The sequence below is a fragment of the Heterocephalus glaber genome, unplaced genomic scaffold (assembly GCF_053883595.1).
Source record: "Heterocephalus glaber isolate CG9 unplaced genomic scaffold, H.glaber_assembly_v1.0 deba00000768, whole genome shotgun sequence".
In the NCBI taxonomy this organism is placed as follows: domain Eukaryota; kingdom Metazoa; phylum Chordata; class Mammalia; order Rodentia; family Bathyergidae; genus Heterocephalus; species Heterocephalus glaber.
The window spans coordinates 8924884-8946933 of NW_028258162.1; the positions used below are offsets into that span (position 1 = coordinate 8924884).

At 39.1% G+C, this 22050-nt stretch overlaps 1 protein-coding gene across 11 annotated transcripts in view; it reads left to right on the forward strand.

The window, feature by feature from the left end:
* Armc3 (armadillo repeat containing 3) overlaps positions 1-22050 on the forward strand; it is a 101991-nt gene that overhangs the window by 72733 nt on the left and 7208 nt on the right. For 7 of the 11 annotated variants that reach the window (XM_021240437.2, XM_021240440.2, XM_013077864.3 and 4 more), the window contains 4 exons: positions 1068-1236; positions 3432-3532; positions 4159-4254; positions 4683-4790. The exons of 1 other annotated variant lie outside the window; for it this stretch is intronic. In XM_021240437.2, the coding sequence (XP_021096096.1) occupies positions 1068-1236; positions 3432-3532; positions 4159-4254; positions 4683-4790 (474 nt within the window). The remainder of the gene's footprint in view (positions 1-1067; positions 1237-3431; positions 3533-4158; positions 4255-4682; positions 4791-22050) is intronic. 3 more of the 11 variants (XM_004859919.4, XM_021240438.2, XM_013077867.3) reach the window with 3 other exon arrangements.

Below are 22050 nucleotides of genomic sequence, written 5' to 3' on the forward strand. Positions count from 1 at the left end.
CCTCCCTCATGCCCCCGCTGAGGGTCCCCAGCTCTTCGCATAGTCATCTTCCATATTTCCCTGTCCATTTCTCCATCTGGATAAATGCTTCCTTTGGACCTTTCTCTGCCATTGTCAGACACAATCCTATGTATCTCTCCACTTTGAGGTCAAAACAAAACAAGTGAGTTGTGACTGTCATCTGCATTTTTCTCCCATACCCACCCATACCTTTTCGTCAGGATTCTGTACGTAACCTCCTTCCCTCAATCTTTTCTCCTTATAAATACCAAATTAGTTTGGTTTGCTTTACTGTAGTAGCAAGAAGGGTTTTTTTTTATTATTCATACACAGGTTTACTCTATTAATTTATATATATATTCCATTAATTTATATATATACTCCATTAATAAATACACACACACACACACATCTTAGTCAAAAAAGTTAGGGTTCAGTCCAATACAATGAATTTTTCTAAAAGTCTCTGCTTTAGTCAGCTTTCTATTGCTATAACAAATAACTGAGATAAATCAGCTTACAAAGAGGAAAGATTTATTTGGCTCACAGTTTTGGAGGTTTCAGTCCATGGTCAGCCGGCCCCACTGCTTTCTGGTCATGGTGAGGGAGCACAGTGCCACAGGGACCAAGTAGCAAAGGAAGTTGCTCATTTCCTAGCAGTCAGGAAGCACAGAGAGAGGGGAAAGGTCAGGGTGTCTATATCCCTTCAAGAGTGCATCCCCAGTGACCCTATTCCTCCTGCTAGACCCACTCTTAAAAATTCTACCACTTCCTAATAGTGCCAGAGGCTGCAACCAAACCTTCAGCACATGGGCCTTTGGAAGATCCTTTCCAAGCCATAGCAGTTGCATCACAACTGTTTGAATATGAGTTACTATGAGGCATATGTGTTCTCACACAGGGCTAATTCGTCTTCATAATTCCATCAGCATTACTTACCTAGAAGGGTAGGGGAGGTGTTATACTTCCCATGTCAGTTCTTCATTCAGGATCTTAAGTACATAAATGGGAACTCAATGTTGGATCGCTTGTAGAAAACAAATAAGGCCTTTTGCTTTTATTGACAGGGCTTTGGATATCCTTGAAGAAATTAGCCTATCAGTAAGACGAAAAAATAAATTCAGTGAGGCAGCTTATAACAAATTGCTCAACCATAATCTTTCCCTGAAATACAGCCAGACTGGCTATTTGTCATCAAGTAACATAATTAGTGATGGATTCTATGATTATGGTCGGGTAAGTGGTTACACTTATTTGTATTTTAGTCTGTATGATAATTTTTCCTTTAATCATGATATCATTATATTGCCATTTTATAAAGAGTGAACAATTTATATTTGTACAGACAGAAATTTAAAAATCAGCACTTTATCCTTAACTTTGTTTGGTTATAAGATTTTGCATTTTTTTGTGTAGTTTTACTAGAATCTATTGATTTGCAGTTAAATCGTCTTGCTAATGCCAGTCTCCAGTTTCAAATAAAGTTATAAAAGAAGCTTTTTAAATTTGGAGCAATTTTAATTTCAACTTTATTTCTTAAATAGTAAATTATATTACTTCCAGGCCTTAGTGTTAGTGAAAATTTTTTTTTTTGGTACCGGGGATCGAACTCGGGTCCTTGTGCTTGTGCAGCAGATGGCGAAACCACTGAGCTAAATCCCTGGCCCCGAAAATATTTTTTATTAACTATAATGGAATTGAAATTAACCTAGTTCTAATACTAGACTTTAAAATTTAATGTAGAAGAATATTATTTTATGTAACTTCCTTTATGATTATGATTTTAATATATAATGTAATTCAGTGTTATTGTTGAGAGAAACAGGAAGAAAAAAATTAAAATCTTAAGGACTTTTTTGATGTGGCTGCTAAAATTCACATTTTCTACTTCTTTTGGAAACCAAAAGCAATCAAGGTCATGAGGAAAACTTTAAAACCTCACAAATCCCGTTTTAGGAAAAATTGAGAAACCGATATGATTTGGGGACTTCAGAAAATTTTTAAGCTGGCCAAAAGCTCCTAAGTTTAGGAAGAAACTACAGGAGGAAAAAGGAGAAGAAAAATAATTGGAACAGGAGAAGTAGTGGTGGCAGATCTCAGAAAGTGCAGTCCTGTGCACACTTTCTGAGGCGGGAGAATGCAAAGGAGCAAAAGCATGAATGCTTTGTTTGCCAGGCAGGTGTGAGACTCAGGGCTGGGCCGGGCCAGGCAGAAGCCCTGTTGGACCAATTTGGTTGAAAAAACCCAGGGTAGACAGGGCCAAGAAAGGTTCAGGTAGCCAAGCTGTACTTGCAGGAGGGAGAGGATCATAGGAGCAGAGAATCTGAATAATGAGAAGCAGCCAGCCTAAGACTTGGCCTCCTGCGCTGCCGGAACTGTTCTCTGTAACGCCCTATGACACACACTGGAGCCGTCGAGGACCTCCGCCGAGAGATCCAGCTCATTCCATGTCAGTCATTGTAACAGAACGGACACATCACTACAAAGAGCAGCAAACACAATGAATAATTTTACATGACAGGAAGGAGATGCAGCGGTGTAAGGGGAAGTGGAGCAGAGAGGATTAAGGCGAAGTGTTGGGTTTGATGTTTGCCATTTTACACCTGGAGGTCAGGTGGCCTCACTGAGAAGGTGACATCTGAGCAGAGGCTTGGAGGAGGTGAGTGACTTAGCCATGGAGACATCTAGAAGAGTTCCCTTGTGAAAAGGCCAGAGGGTCGCACATGCTTGGCCATGTCTGAGGAACAGCAAGGCCAGTGTAGGAAGAGCTGATGACCCAATGGTGTGAGGATGAACCAGAGAGGCAGAGGGTGCTCGGACATGTGAGTCTGGAAGACCCTTGGAAGGAAGAATAAAGTGGGAAACTGTGGGAGAGTCTGGGCAGAAGTCTGAAGCGACCTGTTTTTAAAAGGATCGCTTCTTGTTATTCTAAAAAGATCCTGTAAGGGATTCTGCATGAGAAAGGATCTAACTATCACTTAATGGGAAACAGACCTCAGAAGTTATCCAGTCTAGCCCTTTTCTGCCGGGCAGGTAAAGTTGCCAGGATAGGGCTTTGTCCAGCCTATTTGTATTCATCCTCACAGCGCTTTCAATAATCCGGCTCAGAACTCACTTCTACAGGTGGTAAGTCCTCCCTAAGGTGCATAGACAGATTTGCAAACCCAAACCCTTTCAGGGGCGAAGGTGATAAGGACCGTGTGAGACACGTGAGGAGGCTAAAGCAAGAAAGGTTGTGGGAAACTGGAGGGAGGTATTCTGCTGACAAGCAATGGTGTCCACAAGCTCCACGTTCCTAGTTCTAGTTTATATTTGCACATCGCACGTGCGTGAATGAATCAGACTCCTCAAATGGTCAAGAACATCAGAATTCACTTCTAACAATAGGACTCTTGCAGAAAACAGTTTTCAGTCCATAAATTATCTTACAGATAAATCCTGGTACTAAACTTCTGCCACTGAAGGAACTCTGCTTGCAAGAACCTAGTGATCGACGCGCTGTTCTCTTAATCAACAATGAATCTGTTGATGGGTGAGTTTTTTGGAGGGTAGGAGATGCAGGGAAGCACATTTTTGTTTGTCAACAGATACCTTTCTTTTCTCCTGTGAAAATAAAACACGGGTACACAAACTCCTAGCTTGACACAGAATAACTATGAAAAGAATAAATAACTATGAAACAACCACTACCGCAAATCCAGCATGCTCTCTCTTTTCCTTTGACTTCCTTACTAAATTCCAGGGGATTTCTGACCTTAGGACTCTTGCCCCTGGAGTAACTGAAGTATAGAGAGGAGCAGATAAATTATGTCATCTGTAGAACCATGTGCTGGAGTATAACTACCACCTACCACCCACCATTTTTCTTTGAAATAAGTCAATGGTAGAGCTAAAAATTAAAGCTTTTACATTCTTGAAAATACATATATATATCTGTATATCCATACAGTACCTGTATATTACATTTTATACAAACATTTCCTGTCCTAGCTTGTGAAAACCTTTGTGATAATATTCCTTTTGTCTTAACATCTTCTAGTATGGTACTATTTCAAGTCTACTCCAAATATGACTTTCAGCAGGAAATTGTTTCATTGTACAAAGCTAATATTTAGTGAATTTTAGTTTGTGCCTAATTTCAAATATATAACATTTTAGTTCTCTACTTATGGAAGATAAATCATCAGACCTTAGTTATAGACGAAGTATTTCTTCTTCATCTTCACTAAGAAGAGCAAGTAAAGAAAAGACCACGTAAGAAAATGTTTTATCTATACTCAAATAATTCTCCCCTTCATCTGGGAGTGAAAACATTGTTTAGATTTTAGATTTTGGCAGTTTGATTCTTTTTCTTCTTCTAGTCATGTAATTGCTTTTTAAATTGCTGCAGCAAAGATCTCTGGAAAAGAGAATGGGAGGTCTGACTTGCAGCTCCTCCTGACTGCTGTGGCTCACAGTGATGTTGACGCATGTGGCTGCATGTCTGTTAGCAGATCTGGTTTCCATAGCTGTGGATGGAGGGTGCCTGGCCCCCTTCCTCCTAGGGGAGGAGGAATCCAATCCCAATGGATGCGAAAAGGCTTTGTAAACTATGAAATGACTCATACACGTAGCTTTATTGTTATTTCCCATATGATTGGAAGTGGTTGTGTTTTTTTCCAAATGACAAAACAAAACAATAGTTCTCTTTTTAGTACTGGATTTGGATCTCCCACAGAACTGAAATCAGAGCCTACTTCGGGAAGAAATACTGTTCTTAGCAAAAGTGCCACTAAAGAAAAAGGACCGAGGTAGGAAAGGTGTCTTTGTGTTCTTCTGATTATAAATCACACCCAGTTTTAGTTACTCAGCAGAGCTGGTGAAAGGGAGATGTGGCTTTTGTGCTTTTGCAGGGTTGGGGATGGGAGCCAGGCCCTCACACATGCTAGGTGAATGTCGTACTGTGAGCGACACCCTCAGCCCCTACAACTTCCTGTTTACAAGCCACCGCTCACAGTGTCAAATAGCGCAGAGGTGGAGCCCTGGCCTGGCATCTTCGAGGTCCTGGCTTCCACTCTGTTCTTACTTCTGAACTGTGTTGAACTAGACAAGGTTCCTGAGATGTAATTTAAAAGTGCCCTGAAGGCACCTTGCTGTGCCTTTATTTCCCTTGCTGTCTCTAAAATTAACGCACAGATAATTTCTTCTGACTCTGAATGAGAATTCGGGTCAGTCTGATCACTGTTAGGGACTACAAAATCCAACAGTTGCTTTAAATAAAAAACAGCAGTGACAACAAGCTCTGGTCAGCCTGTAAAGCCCAGCTGGGGCAGACATCACCTTGAAGAGCGAGTTCCTGCCTCCCCCAGCTCCTGTCTCCTGTTACCATTGCTCCCAGAATCTGCGGGGAGGGAAACTCGACACAGTGCATATTTGCTTGGAACAATTATAATGTTCATGTTTTTTCTTTGTTTGTACTTGCGGGGATTGGACCCAGGGCCTTTGCACTGAGCTACATCCCCAGTCCTTTTTTATTTTGATGCAAGACTTTTCTGAGTCTCTAGGTTATGCTTTGGTCCTGGTGCTTTGTAAATATTCTTTCTTCTACACGTTTACCTGTTTTTAAAACATATTTCTTCTCCTATGAGAACTTTCCTGGATGCTTGGAAAAGCCATTTGGACCTCGTGCCACATTCTATGACCCTTTAATTATTGTAAAAGCAATACTGAGGTTCACTATCAGAAGCTGTTTGGCACACACACCAAACACTTGCTTTCTAAGTGGCTCTAAGGTCTTCTAAGGTGGAGCCCAGGGTTTGCTCTGATGCTGATGCTCTGTTGCCCGTAATTCTGATCACTGCTTTAAGGGGCTCATTCTATGCCTGCTCGATTTCGCCCTTCCTTTCCTAGTGGCTTCTCTGAGCTTCTCTCCCACTGTCTGAAAGCTCTTTGAAGAAAAGAACATATTCTCACCTCAATAATTTCTTTCATCCCTAGTGTTTAGCACAGGGCTTGCTTGGCTTAGATAAGGATTCATGTTCACTCCAGAGACTAGAAATCTGAACTTTTGCAGGAAGAGATTACTGTTTCTGACAAATTCTACACTTGTTAGCTGTGTCTTGAGCAAATAGGTCACTTTCACTTTGCCTGAGTTTCCTCATCAATAAAATTGCAAGAAACCAGCCTGCTACAAATGCCTAACCGGAGGGGCAGATGGAGATTAAAGACAACACAGAGGTAATTTTGAAAGAGGAGCCAGGGGGCTTTTGCCTCTAGTGGACAAAGAGCCCTGACCATCTGGCTCACCTCGCTTTTATTGAGGCAAGGGAGCAGGGAATCAGGTTAAGGGGAAATTCATCTATTCTTCATTATTTGCAAAGTGTACCCAGGTAAGTATTTTTCTAAACTACATCTCAGGTGTTGTTGGCTTCTTTGGAACTTTGCACGTTGCCAGAAGAATATCAGTTTGCTGTTCCTTCCTTCATGTCCACAGGGAAGGTCAACTGGGCCTCGATCCTTATGTCTAGTTTCCCACCTAAAATGGAAATAAAGAGAGTCCCTCCCTGGAGCATTGTTGTGAGGATTAAGTTACTACACGTGCCTGGAGAGGTGCTCAGCAGAGTAAACGGTTGTTAGTTAGCCAACTATTGTACTCAGCAGTTGTGAGGAGCCAAACCCACTCAGGTCTTGCAAAGGTAGAAAAGATCCCCCTAGAATCAGATGCAGGTGAACAGCCAGCCGAAGGCAGGTAAAACCTGGGAGTGAGGGCGAGGACTCCCTTCCTTCTTTTTCTCTACAGATGGGTGGTGTCTTATCTGCAGTCCTTTTGTCTTCTTTGCTTCCTTTTTGCTATGTCTCACCAATATTTTTAGCTTTTCTTATTTCTTTTGCTTGGGACCAAATCTGGCCCCAATCCCAAAACAGCCATGGAATACATTGAGTGTGGAAGCCCCAACACAATCTAATACAGTCTCCGTATCTTCGTGCATATTTATGAGACGCACAGGCCAATGAAAACGCTGACTGGCTTTGAGGCGGGGCTGTCCCTTTGGTCTACTGCTCTGGCCCCTGGGAAGACTCAGCCTTCTGCCCCCTTGAGAAGGGAGGGACAGACATCCTGTCCATATCAGCCTTTAGCTAAAAAGCCCACCTCTCCCACGGGTTCTGAGAGCACTCAGCTTTTGATCTTTGGTTCATCTGTTATTCTTGACTGTTCATAGCCTTATTTTTCTTACAGTTCAGTCTGGTTTTTAATCCTAAATCCTTTCGGCCACCTTTTGGGTTGAAAGTTACTTTATATACTTGTGAAGATTAAAATGCTGATTTTTAGGCTGCTATGGATTGTTGTACTTGGATATTTGACATTGTTTTTCTCTAAAATTTTAAAACACATCTTTATCTCATTGAGTCCATGTCACTTTGTCCTGTGGATAAATCCCTTTAGGAGGGGCCGTTTTACTCTCTCCCCACCCTTCCTAAAACCTTCAGTGTTGATGCTCTCCAGGATTCTTCATCTATGCCTTCTCTTACTTTCTACATTTTAGCTACAACTCAGATTTGTACGCCAGCCTAGACCCCCTCTGAGTCCAGGCCCTTATATCTGGTTACCTGTTTGTGTTCTCTATCCTACATCCTTCAGGAAGCTCAAGTTCAACATATCTCAAACTGAACTTGTTGTTCTCCCCAACTCCCAAACTTCCTCCTTGTCTATTCTCTGTAGTGGTTAATACTACTCCTATTCCCAAACAATTGCCAGGCCAAGGAGCCATCCTAAAGTCCTTCTCTCCTGGTGCTTGATGAATCTCTCAGTCCTGTCCACTGCGTGCCTTAAATGTCTCTTAGATTGATTACTTCCTGTTTTCACTGTTACTTCCCCAGCTCAGGTCTTTATATTAGATCTCACTCATGTAACCTCCTCATCGTAAGATCTCCTGCCTCTTTTCCTTGCAGTATTGGGAGCAAACCCAAGGCCTTGTGCATGCTAGGAAGTCTACTACTTTTCCTGCCTGTATGCATAGCTTTCCATAAATACACCCATGATCACCCCATCCCTGAGCTACCACCTTGAGATGAAAATCTGGTCACATTGTTACTGAACCCAGCCTGTTTTGGCAGCTACTCAGTAACACAAATGATGGAAATGACCAAGTTTTACAAGAGAAAGTTCCCCCTCCACGGGAGGTATCCAAGCATGGAGACAGAATCCACCCCTTCAAGGCTAGGTTTGGGAGAGATTTGTGGGCTGAGGCATGGAAGAAGGTACCTGGAGCTCAGGCAGCACTGGTGGTCTGTGCCTGTGCAAGCCAACTTCATCAGCTGTTGCTGTAATGACCCACACATCAGAGGTGTTACCTGCACCTCTAAAATTGCTGATTTTTAGAATTGTTTGGAGTGCTGGTTTGGTATTCATGAGGTTTCTCAGATGTTCTTTGTCATGGAAGTATCTAATTTCCCCATCAATTTTGAAAGATAATTTTTCAGGATACAACAGTCTAGGGTGGAGGTTATTTTCCTTTAGGGCTTGAAATACTTCATTCCAGGCTCTTCTTGACTTGAGCGTTTGTGTTGTGAAGTCTGCTGTGATTCTGATGGGCTTTCCTTTGTATGTGATTTGTTTCTTTTCTCTAAGTGCTTGTAGGATTTTGTTCTTCTTTTGGGTTTCTGGGATCTTGACTATTATATGTCTAGGTGTAGATTTTTTTAAATCATGGCTAGTTGGAGTCCTATATGCCTCACTTATCTGTATGTCCAATTCTCTACCTCTGTTTGGAAAGTTTTCTGCCATTACTTCTTTGAACAGTTTTTTTTTATGTCATTTGCACTTTCTCCTGCTTTTTCATGGACTCCTATCAGTCTTTTGTTATTCTTCTTTGCATATCTAGCAGCTGCTGGATCCTTACTGTTTTTAAGAAATCTCTCTTTTCATGGTCACTAACTACAATCCTGTCTTTTGTATCTGATATTCTATCTTCACATTGGCTCAATCTGCTGTGAATACTTTCAATGGAGTTTTTAATCTCCTGGATATCTGTTTGAATCTGTTCATGGATTCCATTTCTTTCCTATGTTGGGCATTCATGGTTCCATTTCTTTCCTATCCTAGGCATTCATGGCTTCCATCATGGTCCTGAGCTCATCTATTTTTTTTTATCTGTTTTTGTTCTAGAGTCTCTAATCCTGCCTTTCATTTTGCCCACCATCTCTGTAGTTATCTGGGAAATTATTTCTATTTTGAATTTTTCTAGAGCCTCATTCTTCTGTTTTGTTCCTTCCTGAGCTATCAGTTCAGGGTGTCCAGGTGGTTGATTATCAGATCTTTCCACTTCTTTGCCCTCAGAATTTGCCTGTGGTGAGCTGGAAGTCTGGGTTTGTGCCTCGTTTAGATGTCTTCTCATTTCTATTTTTGTTGTTGGTGCTTTTTTTGGGTTAATTCCTGGGATAATACTTCAATATTGCTTATTGTGAGTATCTTTATTGCTTGTATTTAGAACCCTTATGGAATGATTGCTTCTCAGAAGTATCTTCCAGGTATAGCTGGTCTTTAGGCTTTGAGTCTCTAATGACTTGGGCAATCTCATTTTCAGTATACCAGGGAGGACAACTAATTAGATCAGTCACAACACCTTAGCCCAGTTGACACTATCAGCATCAACAATAGCATCAAACACAGCTTAGAAAATGACAATTTGTGGTAACAATTAATCTGTCACCTTTAACCTCATGAGCTAGATCAAAATTGAGGACCAGCCCAAAATATGTTTGTAGTAAATAAATCCTTCAATATAGCAAATTTACCCTTTGGGATAAGGATTTAGAAGGAGTTGGGGAGGGAAGGATAGAGAGCTAGAAGGAGAGGAAAAGGTTAGAAGTGAGGCTAGAGGACACAGGAAGATCATGCAAATTTTGAGAAACTGTTGAAGACAAGAGGAAAAGACAGAGCAAAGGAACAAAGACAAGCACAGAACAAACTAATGGCAATAGGGTAGTTAGAAACTATATTCACCTTCCTACAAGAATAATGACAGTTGAGAGAAGGAAAGAGAGAGAAAAACAGCCTGAAATGGGATAGGAACAGGAACAAACAGGGAGAGAAATGCAGAACAAGAAGCGAGAGAGGAAAAAAAGAAAAGAAAAGAAAAGAAAAAAAAATATATATGAAAGGGCCTCCCTCAGGGTATGTCTCTGCTGTCCTGGTAGACAGTGTGGTTAGCAGTGTGCAGATCTAAGTCGATTAGTCTCAGCAAGCCAGCTATTGTCCACTGAGATTCAGGTTGATTTCTGGCTGCAAAGCCCAAGTTGAGGTCCCTGACCTCCTGCAGGATTGAACTCTGCAAGGTTCTATGGCAGGTTCCAGCTGCTCTTCTCCCTAAGCAAGTCCAGGTTTCTATGACAGGTGCTGATCCCACCAACTTACCAACCACAGTGGTTCAGTGTGTCTTTATTGTAGAGATTTTCTTCACTTTCCTAGTGGGCTTCAATTTTCATTGAGGAGCCCCAGAGAGGCCCTTTCTCTGTTGTGCATTTCTGCTCTATCTTCTGGAGCTCATAATGGTGGCCTTTATTGCCCCCTGGGCACCTCTGCAGTGTAAATTTAGATACTGCCTAAAATTGGTGATTTTTAAAGTCAATTGAAAGGAGGTAACTAAGAGCAGGAGACTTGGGTTAACTTTATAAGAACAGGTAACTAAGAGAAAATGAAGTAGCTTAAGTTTAGAGTTCAGGAAATAAGAGCAGTTGAAGTGATTTAAATCTACAGGGTTTTCAGGGTTTTGTTGGCTTTAGCATTACTCTGCCTAAAACAATGGCTCCGTATAATCTTCCAGATGAAGCCCAGACTCCCCATGGCACACCCTGGAATAGCTTTCCCTTCCTGGTGTGCATGCCAACTCATCTTCTTTCTTTATTCATTTTACATTTTGCTTTTGTGAAGCCTTTCTCAATCAGGTTAAAAATTTACTTCTTGCCCACTCCTTTGTGAATTTGGATTTTAAAATCTTTATTTTCCACCTTTATTGATGTATCCTTGAGCAGTTAAAAAAGGACATGTTTTTACAGTGCACAGCATGATGTTTGGATAGACATTGTGAGTTGTTCACCACAGTCAAGCTAATAAACATAGCCATTGCCTCAGAGTAATTCGGGGGTTTTGTTCAGTGGTGAGAACACCTGAAGATTACTTTTAGAAAATTTTAATGCAGTGCAGTATTATTATCATGTCACCATGCAGAACATTAGCTCTCATCTATATAACTCAAACTCCTTTGTGAATTGATTCTCAGTCTTCCATACAACCTGCACTGACTGGTGTTGACTTTTTTATTGGTCTTTCTTACTCCAAAAGGGGCTGCTTGACATTTGAGACCATGCCTTTCTCATCCTTGCATTCATAAGGCTTAGAATACTATCAGGCACATTGGGGCCAGTAAAGAAATATTTATTGATTAAATATTCACAAATTATTGAATGATGCTTGTTGAAAAGTCTAGATGTTTGACTTCCTCACAGTATGCCCAGAGGGGATAAATATAACAAATGAGGATAGTTATTTCTTCTTAAAATGGTCTCCACTGTCTCTGCATATTTTAGCAGCCCCTTCTCCACTTAGAGATACATCCTGATGTCTCCCAACATCCAAGAAGACCGTAGGCATCAGGGAGAGCATACAAACTGCATTCAGTCTTCTCCTACTTATGTGTGTAATGGAAACAGTGACTCCCATCTCCCAGAGCTGGTGAGCATGAGCGGGATGATGTGTGGAAATGTGCCAGCCCTAGACCATGGCCTGTGTGTGTGGGTTGTAATTTCATCCTTTTCCCTCTTCTCTGCCCTTGGTCTGCTTTAGGATCGATGGGTCTTAATCCTGCTGTCCTGTTGTCCATCATTTGACCAACCCTGCTTGTCTCCCTTTGAGAACTTTAGATTCTTGGGAATAGAGTGAAATATTTAATCTGATGATGTCATTGAGAATGTTTTGTGTTAACTAAAAGAATGAGAAATACTGACAAAGAATCTGACCTGTAGAACCCCAAAGTGGCTGAATCTTTGGAAGGGCCAGAAGAGATGGGAAATAAATCAGATCAGTTATGTATGAGGTGGTCTAATGTGGACAAGAGAAACCCAGAGTATGGTTTTCTCTTTTTCCTGATGAGTGTTATTGCCATCTCCTGCATAAGGTGAATCCCTGTCGATTGAGGCAAAGGATTCTCATTGCTTACAGAGAATGCTCATTGTTTTATTATTATTTTTGTTTTTGAGGGTTCTTCTGGCCTTCATGGCAAACACTCAGAGGTGAGGTGATTAATTATTTCCTGTTATCTAGTCACTTGGTACTCCCTCAGACTTCAGCATGTCTAATAGTCCTTCTAAAGCTTTCTTTACAAAGACCATTCTTTTTATAATAAACATTCCCTAGACTTGTTGGCATAGTCTAAGTCTCTATACTGTGTTATGCATTCAGACCAGTTTTCATACTATTAAGTTGAAAGTACATGAGTTTATAACACACACTTAAAAATTTATTGTTTTTCTGCCACTTATTTTACATCTTCTTTCCAGCTGCTACTCTCTTGAGTCCCTGAGATATTTACAACATATGCATTGACATTTCTGCTTACACATCTTGATCCCCATGATAACGAGCTCCTAAACATTTTTATTTTTAAATAATTTCCCATAAATTCTCTTTCTACCCATACCTTAGCTGTTTTTTGCTTTTCCCAAATATTGATTAACCACAAAAGTCTTTCAATAACAGGTATTGTCACTTAATAAAATTTAAATATCTTCTTACCCTTTCCTCTTGAATTTATTTCTTCATTCAATAAATAAATATTCTGTGCCTACTATGAGCCTGGAATTATTCCAGTGTTGGAGATATAGCAGAGAACAGAAACCTCTGCCTTTATAGAATTTACACCCTAGTGGACACACACACACACACACACACACTCACACACACACCTGTCCAGAACAAATCCTATCTCTACTTGGAACAATAGGTGGAATAGGACACCCAACTGGAATAGATTTCTTTCAACATTGAACTCCTTGAATTTCTTATCTTTATCATTTATGTGGAATTTGTTGAATGCTGTCTGGTACTGATTGTTTTCTGCATACCAGAATTTTCCTGCTTTAGTTAAAATCCTGCGTGGACTGGGTTCATGCCTTGTGTTTCTTCCACCAGCCTTGCCATATAATGTATGTATTTAACTAGGTGATAGTATCAAAAGAAAAGCAAGTGATTAGACTTTGAAAATGTCAAACACAATTTGGAGCCAGGTAAATATTCTATTTACTTGCCCTCCTATTCATCTACCTATGGACATAGGAAAATATCCTTAGACTTGTGGATCCCACAGTAAACCCATGTTTTCTGGGGGCAGTTTTGCTAACGCACTGGAGGGAAGGAAGGTAGAAGTTCTGCTGTCTTCAATCCTAAACTAATGTTACTCCTGAGGATTTGTCTGTTCAGAAGTCAGTTTTTTAATTTCCGGGAGTTTGTTCCACATTGATTTAGAAGTTAAAATTATTTACTTATTGAAACCTTTATAAATACAACTTGGCAGCCTTCATGAAAAAGGTGTGCAAAAGTACTTCTATTGACTGGGGATGTAGCTTAGTGGTGGACCACTCGCCTAGCATGTGGAAAACCCTGGGTTCAATCCCAGCACTGAAAAAAAAACCACTTACAGCAGGAAACTTACGATTCTGGAGTTATAATAAAGTATCTCTTTTATATCACTCAATGAGATTGGCTTCTTCTGAAGGTACATGGGATTCTATCTCCTACATGCCAGATGGCTGTTTGTTCTTCATGCAGAGTGTTCTGTGAAAAATGCTCCTGCTTCTGCTTTGCAGGTGGCTCTGAATAATCAGAGGAATTGAACTCTCCTGACTTAGAAAGCTTCCTGGCAGTTTTAGAATACAAGTGAACCTACCTTTGCTTTCTGTATCCTCCTCCCCCATACTGGGGATTGATCCAGGGCCTTTGCACTGAGCTACATCCCTGCTGTAGAGTCCTCCCATTATGCAATACAGCTGGGGCGTGAGGCCTTGGGCACGGAAGCAGTTCTATACCTGTGTCTAAGCTACAGGGCAGCCAGCCTGCCACACTGGAGTCTGCCAAAATGGCCAGCCCCCTGGGAACCTGGGGTCTCCTTTCACTCATCCTTAGTCCAGCTGCTTCCCAGCCCCAGCGGGGTGCCTGGCTTCACTGTCTGTCGGCCCCGTACTGGCTGAGCCACCTGGGAGTCCCTCAGGAAGCGTCTGATGAGATGAAAGTACAGAGGAGACATTGGGCATTGGCCCAGAGGTAGTAGAATGAGATGATGATTATATATTGAAAATGTTTTTTGGGGGCAAGCTGTTTGGAGGAGGGGCGCAGAGCAGGAACTGTGGCCCCACCGGCCAGGTACTTAGGCTTAGCCACAGGATGTGAATGAAAACCACGGTCTTCCACTGGATGTGATTGTGTGAAAATAAGACTGTAACTTTCACACAGGCATAAAAGGAATACATGGCAACTTTTATTTTACGTTTTTAAAGTTGATATGCCATAAAGTTAACTTTTGTCTACAATTCTGTGAATTTTAACAGAAGTGGAGATTTGTGAGATTCATAATTGGACACAAAACAAGTTCTATAACCCCAGGACCCTGACCATGGGTATCTTTTGATCTGACCTGATCTGACCTGATATTATAGTTCAGTGTTTCAAGAATGCCTTTTGAGTGGGATCATACAGTATGAGACCTTTGAGATGGTGTTTTACACCTAGCATAATCCCTTTGAGACTCTCCCAAAGTATTTTGTTTATTAATCATTTATTTTTTTCTATTTTTAAGAAGTATTGCATGGTATGGACATAGCATAGTGTATCTATTTACTTGTTGAATATCTATATCTCTCTCTATATATATATATTGAGATGTGGTCTCATTAAGTAGTTCAAGCTGGCCTGGAACTCACTATGTAGCCCAAGCTGGCCTCAAACTCACAGCAATCCTGTATCAGCCTCCTGAATACTGGGGTTACTGGTGTGCACCACCATACTCGTCTTTGATAATCATAAATAGAGCTGCTATAAACAATGTACAGTTTTTTGTGAGTGTAAATTTTCATTGCTCTTGGGAAAATACCTGGGAATGAGATTTATAAATTATATGGTCACTGTCTGTTTAACTTTATAATACATTGCCAAGCTTTTCCAGGGCAGTGATGGTATTTTGCATTCTCACCAGTGTGTGAGAGTTCCACGTCCTCCACAGCCTTGATAACACTTGGTATTGTCAGTATAGTCTCTTTTTATTTGCCAGTTTAATATATAAATAGTGATATCTCATCCTGATTTTAATTTGCATTTCAATAATCGCCAACAATGTTGAAATTTGTTTTTTCATGTGCTTATTTGCCATCCTTATATCTTCTTTCATGACGTATTTGTTCAGGTCTTTTGCTCACTTTTTAAATTGGGCTGTTTGTTTTCTTTCTTACATGTTTGGATATGAGTCCCTTGTTGGTTATGTAGTTTGTAAATATTTTCTCTTAGTTTTGCCTTTTTGTTCTCTTAGCTGTATCTTTTCAGAGCAAAAGGGTTTTTTAATCAAATAGATTATCTTTTTGAGGTTGAGCTCTAGGTGTCATGTCTAGAATCTCTTTACCTAACTCCAAATTAAGATTACTTCCAAAAAATTGGATGCTTTTAGGTTTTATATTTAGATCTAACATTGCAGTTTATTTAATTTTTGCAGAAGATAGGAAGCTTAAATTGAAGTCCAGTTTCCATATCGATGTTTAATCATTTGCTGAAAATCAACCTTTTCTCCCTTGAATTTTCTTTGCACCTTTGTCAACAATCACTTTGTAGCTTTCTACACCAAGTACTTAATCCCCAAAGGCATAACCCCAAATGCCATTATCCCAAAAGACCAAAATCCCCAAAATATAATTATGGAAAAATAATTTTAAAAAATTTTAAAGACATTTGTTTATATTTTAAAAGAGGATTTATTTGAAAAACATAAAAATACACAGAACATTCCATAGGCCACTTTACATAATACAATGGGCAAGAATTGTCTTCATTACTTTTTCATTGCCGGGACAAAATACCTGACACCCACAAGTTAAAGGATGAAAGATTTATTTTAGCTCACGGTTTGTAGAGATTTCAGTCCATAGTCACTGGCTCCAAGGCAGGGCAGCATGGCAGAGGAAAAACAGCTTATGGCAGGGCAGCAAAAAGCAGTGAGATATCAAGGGAGGAAGGAGATATATATATATATACACACACACACACACACATATCCCTATATATATATATACACACACATATCCCTATATATATAGGGATATATGTATTTATAGATACACATATCCATACACAGACACACACACACACACACAAATATACAGATTCTTCCAGGCCACAGCCACAGTGACCCATCTCTTCCCACCAGGTCTCACCTCCCAACATCACACCCTACTATAAACCCATCAGTGGGCTAATCCAGTATCACACACCCATGATCCAGTCACCTCCCAAAAGCCCCACCTAGGAGCTCATAAGGCTTTGGGGGGACATCTAGATATAAGCTATATCAATAATATATACATTTTTGCAAGCATATACAAATATACTACTGACAGTTACACAGATATAACATTTATGAGCAGGTAAAGAAATAGGTGAAAAGGTGAAATGTTTAGACACACCACTGTAGTTAGTAATTGTACGCACCCAGCTTTATAATTGCAGTGGTAGTTGTCTGAAATTCCAGGATAGATAACCAAAGTGTTTTGAGGAGATCAGTCACTAATCACCCTTGAACCAACATCTCTGGAAATTTTATCTTTCATGCAAGAAAATGTACAAAAAGACCTCTTTGTTTATTGCCCGTTACATTTTTTACAGTGCATCATGGCAAGAGCATGTGGTGCAGGAGGCTTGTACACCTCATGGTGACTCAGAAGCAGAGAGAGAGAGGGAAGGGGTGGAGTCCCAGTATCCCACTCAAGGCTCTGCTCCCGGGAAGCTGCCTCCCTCCCACCCAGCTCCACATCTTCCAGGTTCTCCCACCCTATAGTGCCACAGGCTGGGGGCCAAGCACTTGGACAACGTCCAAGACACTAACTGTAGCAGAAATAAATCCACTGAACATTACATTAGAAACAAAAGGCCACAAATCAATAATCTAAGCACCTACCTCAAGAAACTAAAAAGAAGAAAATAAACTTGACAAGCAAAAGGAAGATCAGAAATCAATGAAATTGAAAATAAAAACAAAATCAATAAAATTAAAAACTGATTCTTAAAAGGGTCATACATAATGTCAGCAAACCTCCAGCAAAGCAGACAATTAATAAAAGAGAATACATAAATTGTCACTATCAGGAGGAAAGGATTTATCACTACAAACCCCCACACACTAAAGGATAATAAGGCAAAGCTACAAGCACCTTAATTCAGCAGTTGAGATGCAGTGGGCCAATTCATCAAAAATTACAGATTACCAAAACTCACCAATGATGAAGCAGATAACCTGAATAGTCCTGTAGCTATGAAATACATTTAATTCATAAAAACAATTTTTTTACTTTCTTTTTAAGATAAAAACAATTTTTTAAAAAATCTGACTCGCCATATATTTACCAAACATTTAAAGAATTAACACCATTTCTACACAATTTTGAAAAAGTGAGAGGATGTTTCTTAGCTCCTGTTATGAGACCAGGATTACTCCAAAGTCAATACCAGAAAAGACATTACAAGGAAATTACAAATCAATATCCATCATGAACATAGATGCAAAACTCCTTTATGAAATATTAACAAAGTAAATCTGGCAATAAATAAAAAGAATAATGCATTTGAGCAAGCGAGCTTTATCCTAGGAGTGTGAAGCTGGTTCACATTTGAAAATCAATATAATGTACCATATTAGCAGTATAAACCCATGAAGAAAAACCCCACAATCATTTTAATCAATACAGAAAACTCACTTAATAAAATTCAATGTCCATGCATCATTTCAAAAAAACTTAAAAAAAATAAAACAGAACTTCCTCAGCCTAATAAGATATACTTACAAAGAATCTAAAGATTACATCATGTTTAACAGGGAAAGACTGCAAAGTTCATAAACAAGGCAAAATATCATCTGTCCTTGCTACCACTATTTAACATTGTATTAGAAGTCTTAGACATTGTAATAAGGCATTTTAAAGAGTTAAACAGATTGTAAAGCATGTGTGTGGGGTGTGGGGAGTTCCTACTTGCAGACAACATGGTTTGTCTAAATAGAAAATCATTGAAGAATCTACTTTAAAAATTGAAACTAGTAAGGTTAACAACATTGAGGATATAAGGCCAGCATACAAATATCAGTCGTATTTCTGTACGCTAGTAATGAACAATTGAAAACCAAACAACTTGAAATATCATTTTAATAGCTCTAAGGAATAAAATGTGAAACAAAAATGAAAGTGAAACAAAACATATACAGGACTTGTATATTGAAAACTATAAAACATTTATGAAGAGATGGAGAGAATGGGGAGGGAGAAGAGGGGAAGGGAAAATAAAAAGAATTAAGAAATGTCGTGTACATAAGTCAACTCCCCGTGATGAATATAACAATTATGTACTCCAAACATTTACTAATTAAAATAAAAAGTAAAAAATTAAAAGACTCACTGAATAAGTGAAGAAACATGCCATGTTCAAATATTAGAAAATGCAACATAATAAAAATATCATTTTTCTCCACATTGATCTATAGATTTGATACAATTCCATTATAATCTTAGCAGGATCTTTTGCAGATACGGACAAGCGGCTTTCAAATTTTTATGGAAAAGTAAATAGCGATAATAGCCAAGAGAATTTTTTTAACTTTCTATTAGATTATAACATATGCAGACATACATCATTTAACAACAGGGATGTGTTATGAAAAATGCATTTTGTTTTATTTTTGGTACCAGGGATCAAACTCAGGACCTTGCGCTTGCGAGGCAGGCGGCAGAACCACTGAGCTACATCCTCAGCAGAGAAATGCATTGTAAACAGTTTCATTATCGGGCAAACATCACAGAGTGTGCATAGGAACTGAGTTGAGACAACCTGCTACATACCTAGGCTGTACGGTGTAGCCTGTTCTCCTATAGCTGAGAGAAATTTGAAAAAGCAGAAAGTTGAAAGGATCACTCTATCTGATTTCAGTACTTACTGTAAACCTGCAATACCAAGATAGCATGGTGTTGGTGAAGGGATATACATATCAGGGCACACAAATACAGCTAAGGAATTTTTAAATTGACTTTTTAATGAGATAATTATGATTCACACACTGCTGTAAGAAATAAAATAGAGATCCTCACAAACCCAATTGTAAAAATTTTAAACTATAGTAAAATATCATAGGATGTCGACCTTGATCCAATCCAATGATTTTATTCAAGGTCCCTAGTTTTACTTCGGAGTGTTTGCCTATTGAGTTCTACACTATCCTATCCCATGTGTAGGTTTATGTGTTGATCACCATAGTGAACAATTTTTCACTATGAGTCTCTCATATTTAATTGATCCTGCTCCATTTGTTTAAAAAGCTGCCCTTCTTCCGTTGAATTGCCTTTGCACCTTTGTCAAAAATCAGTTGCCGGGCTGGGGATTTAGCTCAGTGATTCCCTGCCACCTGCCTCACAAGCGCAAGAACCCCAGTTCAATCCCTGGTACAAAAAAAAAAAAAAACCCAGGAAAATCAGTTGCAGATTTTTGTGTGGATTCATTTCAAGATCCTCCATTCTGTCACGTCAATCTTTGCATCTCTCTGTCCACTACTGTCGCTTTGTCTGAACTACTGTAGCTATAGAGTGAGCCTTCGTATCAAGTGGGATGACCGATCCTTCCTACTTCATTTTTCATCAAGGTTGAGTTAGCTGTTCCACAGCCCATGCCTTTCTATGTAAATTTTCAGTAAGATTTTCTACGTCTAGAAAATTCTTTTCTGAGATTTTTATAGGGATTTCATTAAAGCTAGGGGTCATTTTGGGGAGAAATTAAATCTTTGATAAGTGTTCCAATCTATGTACACAGTATATCTCATGAATTGAGGTCTTTGATTTAGGTCTTTTATCCCTCTGTGTTAGTATTAGCACACATCTCACACAAGAATTCAAAACATGTTGAATTCCTATGTCTTTTGTAAAATTTATACCTAAGTACGTAATTTTCTTTGGAGCAAATATTAATGCTCCAGAATTTTGGGAGTTTTAGTTTTGATTTCCACATGTTCATTTTACTATCTAGAGCCAGAATTGATTTTTTTTGTGTTACTCTTATACCCTGAAACCTTGATTAACACAGTTGATAGTTTTGGGATTTTCTACATAGACACTCATTCATCTATCTCTAACTTTCAGTAGTTTGATTTTTATGTGTCCAGGAGCAGATTTCTTTTGAGTTAACCTTATTAACATTCACTAAAATTCTTGACTATGTAGACGCATGTCTTTAACTAAATTGAGGAAGCTATTTCAGCCCCTATTCATCCAACTTGTTTCTCCACTGTACTCTTTCTCCTCCTTATGAGACTTCGATGACACTAATCTTAAACATTTTTTTATTGTATCACAGGTCTCTGAGGGTCTGCTAAGTATTTTTCAATCTTTTCTTCTTTTTGTTGCTCAGATTAGGTACTTTTTGTTGTTCTATTTTCGGGACTACTGTTATTTCCATTCTGTTATTAAACCCATTCAAGAGTTATAATTTTAAAATTGTGGTTTTAGTATTTTTTAATTCCAAATATCTATTTTTCTATCTCCCATTTCCTTCTTGGATTTTCTGACTCAATGTTCAGGAGTGTTTGACCGGGGCCGTGGCTGTAGCTCAGTGTCTCCACACCTGCCTGGCAAGCGCAAGGTCCTGAGTTCGATCCCTGGTACCAAAAAAAAAAAAAAAAAAAAAGAAAAGAAAAAGATTGCTGACTTATGTACAAAACTGATTATTGTATGAATTGTACACTTTGGGAATAGTTTTCCATTGGCTAGAAATTATTTTTCTAGCTAGAATTGGCTAGAATTATCTTTATAAAACAAAAAAATCTACGTATTAACTAGTAATTCTCTAAATTTCGAATTTATAATTCATAAATAGTATTTTTTATTTTTACTACATATGTTTTTCTCAATAAATTTTGGATGGGTCTTTGCTCTTATACCATTTGGAAATTATATGGCATTCTTATTTTGTGCTCTCCATGTTTTGGGTATTTTTTTCTTAAAAATAGTGACCCAAGTTGTTCTGGCAGAAGGTTGTAACTGATACAATATATAATATCCAAGCCAGGTGTGTGATCAAAAACTACAATGAACATGAAAATTTTTTAAATTTATTGCAGTAAAAGACACACTGCCATAAAGTGACCTGCACATGAGTGTCCTGGTTGCAGTGTCATGGCTGCCTTGATGCCCCGAATCAATTCAAAATGTTTACCTTTCATGGTCATTTTGTCTGGGGAAGAGCCAGAGGCACAAGGTGCCGGATCTGGGGACTACAGTGGATGAGGAGATGCTTTTTCTATGAGCTACCTTTCCACTGGATGGCTCTCGGCAGCAGCACTCACTGTTACTATTTTTAATCATAGGTCATAAAGACACTTGTGAAAGAGGACTCCAGAACTGCTTCAGAAAGCAGCAAGAATGATGGGATAGGTGTGTTCAAAGGCAAGGGAAGTATTTTGGGGATTAAGAGCAATGTATCTTTTACTGTAATAAACTTTTTAAAATTTAAACATTCATCATATACTTGATCACACCTCATAAGACTGGGCTTATACTCTCCAAGAAGGCATATTAGACTTTGCAACTCCATAAATACTTATTTTATGACTACTCTGTGTCAGATGCCTTGTTAGGCAATGGTACAGAAGTGAAATGTATAATATTTATAATGTACATCAATAACATAGTGTTCTTTGCAAAATTAGTTTCTCTGGCAAAACATATAGGTTCTATAAATGACTATTTCAGATTACTGAAGTGTAAAATTCCTTATTCCTGTGATTCTCT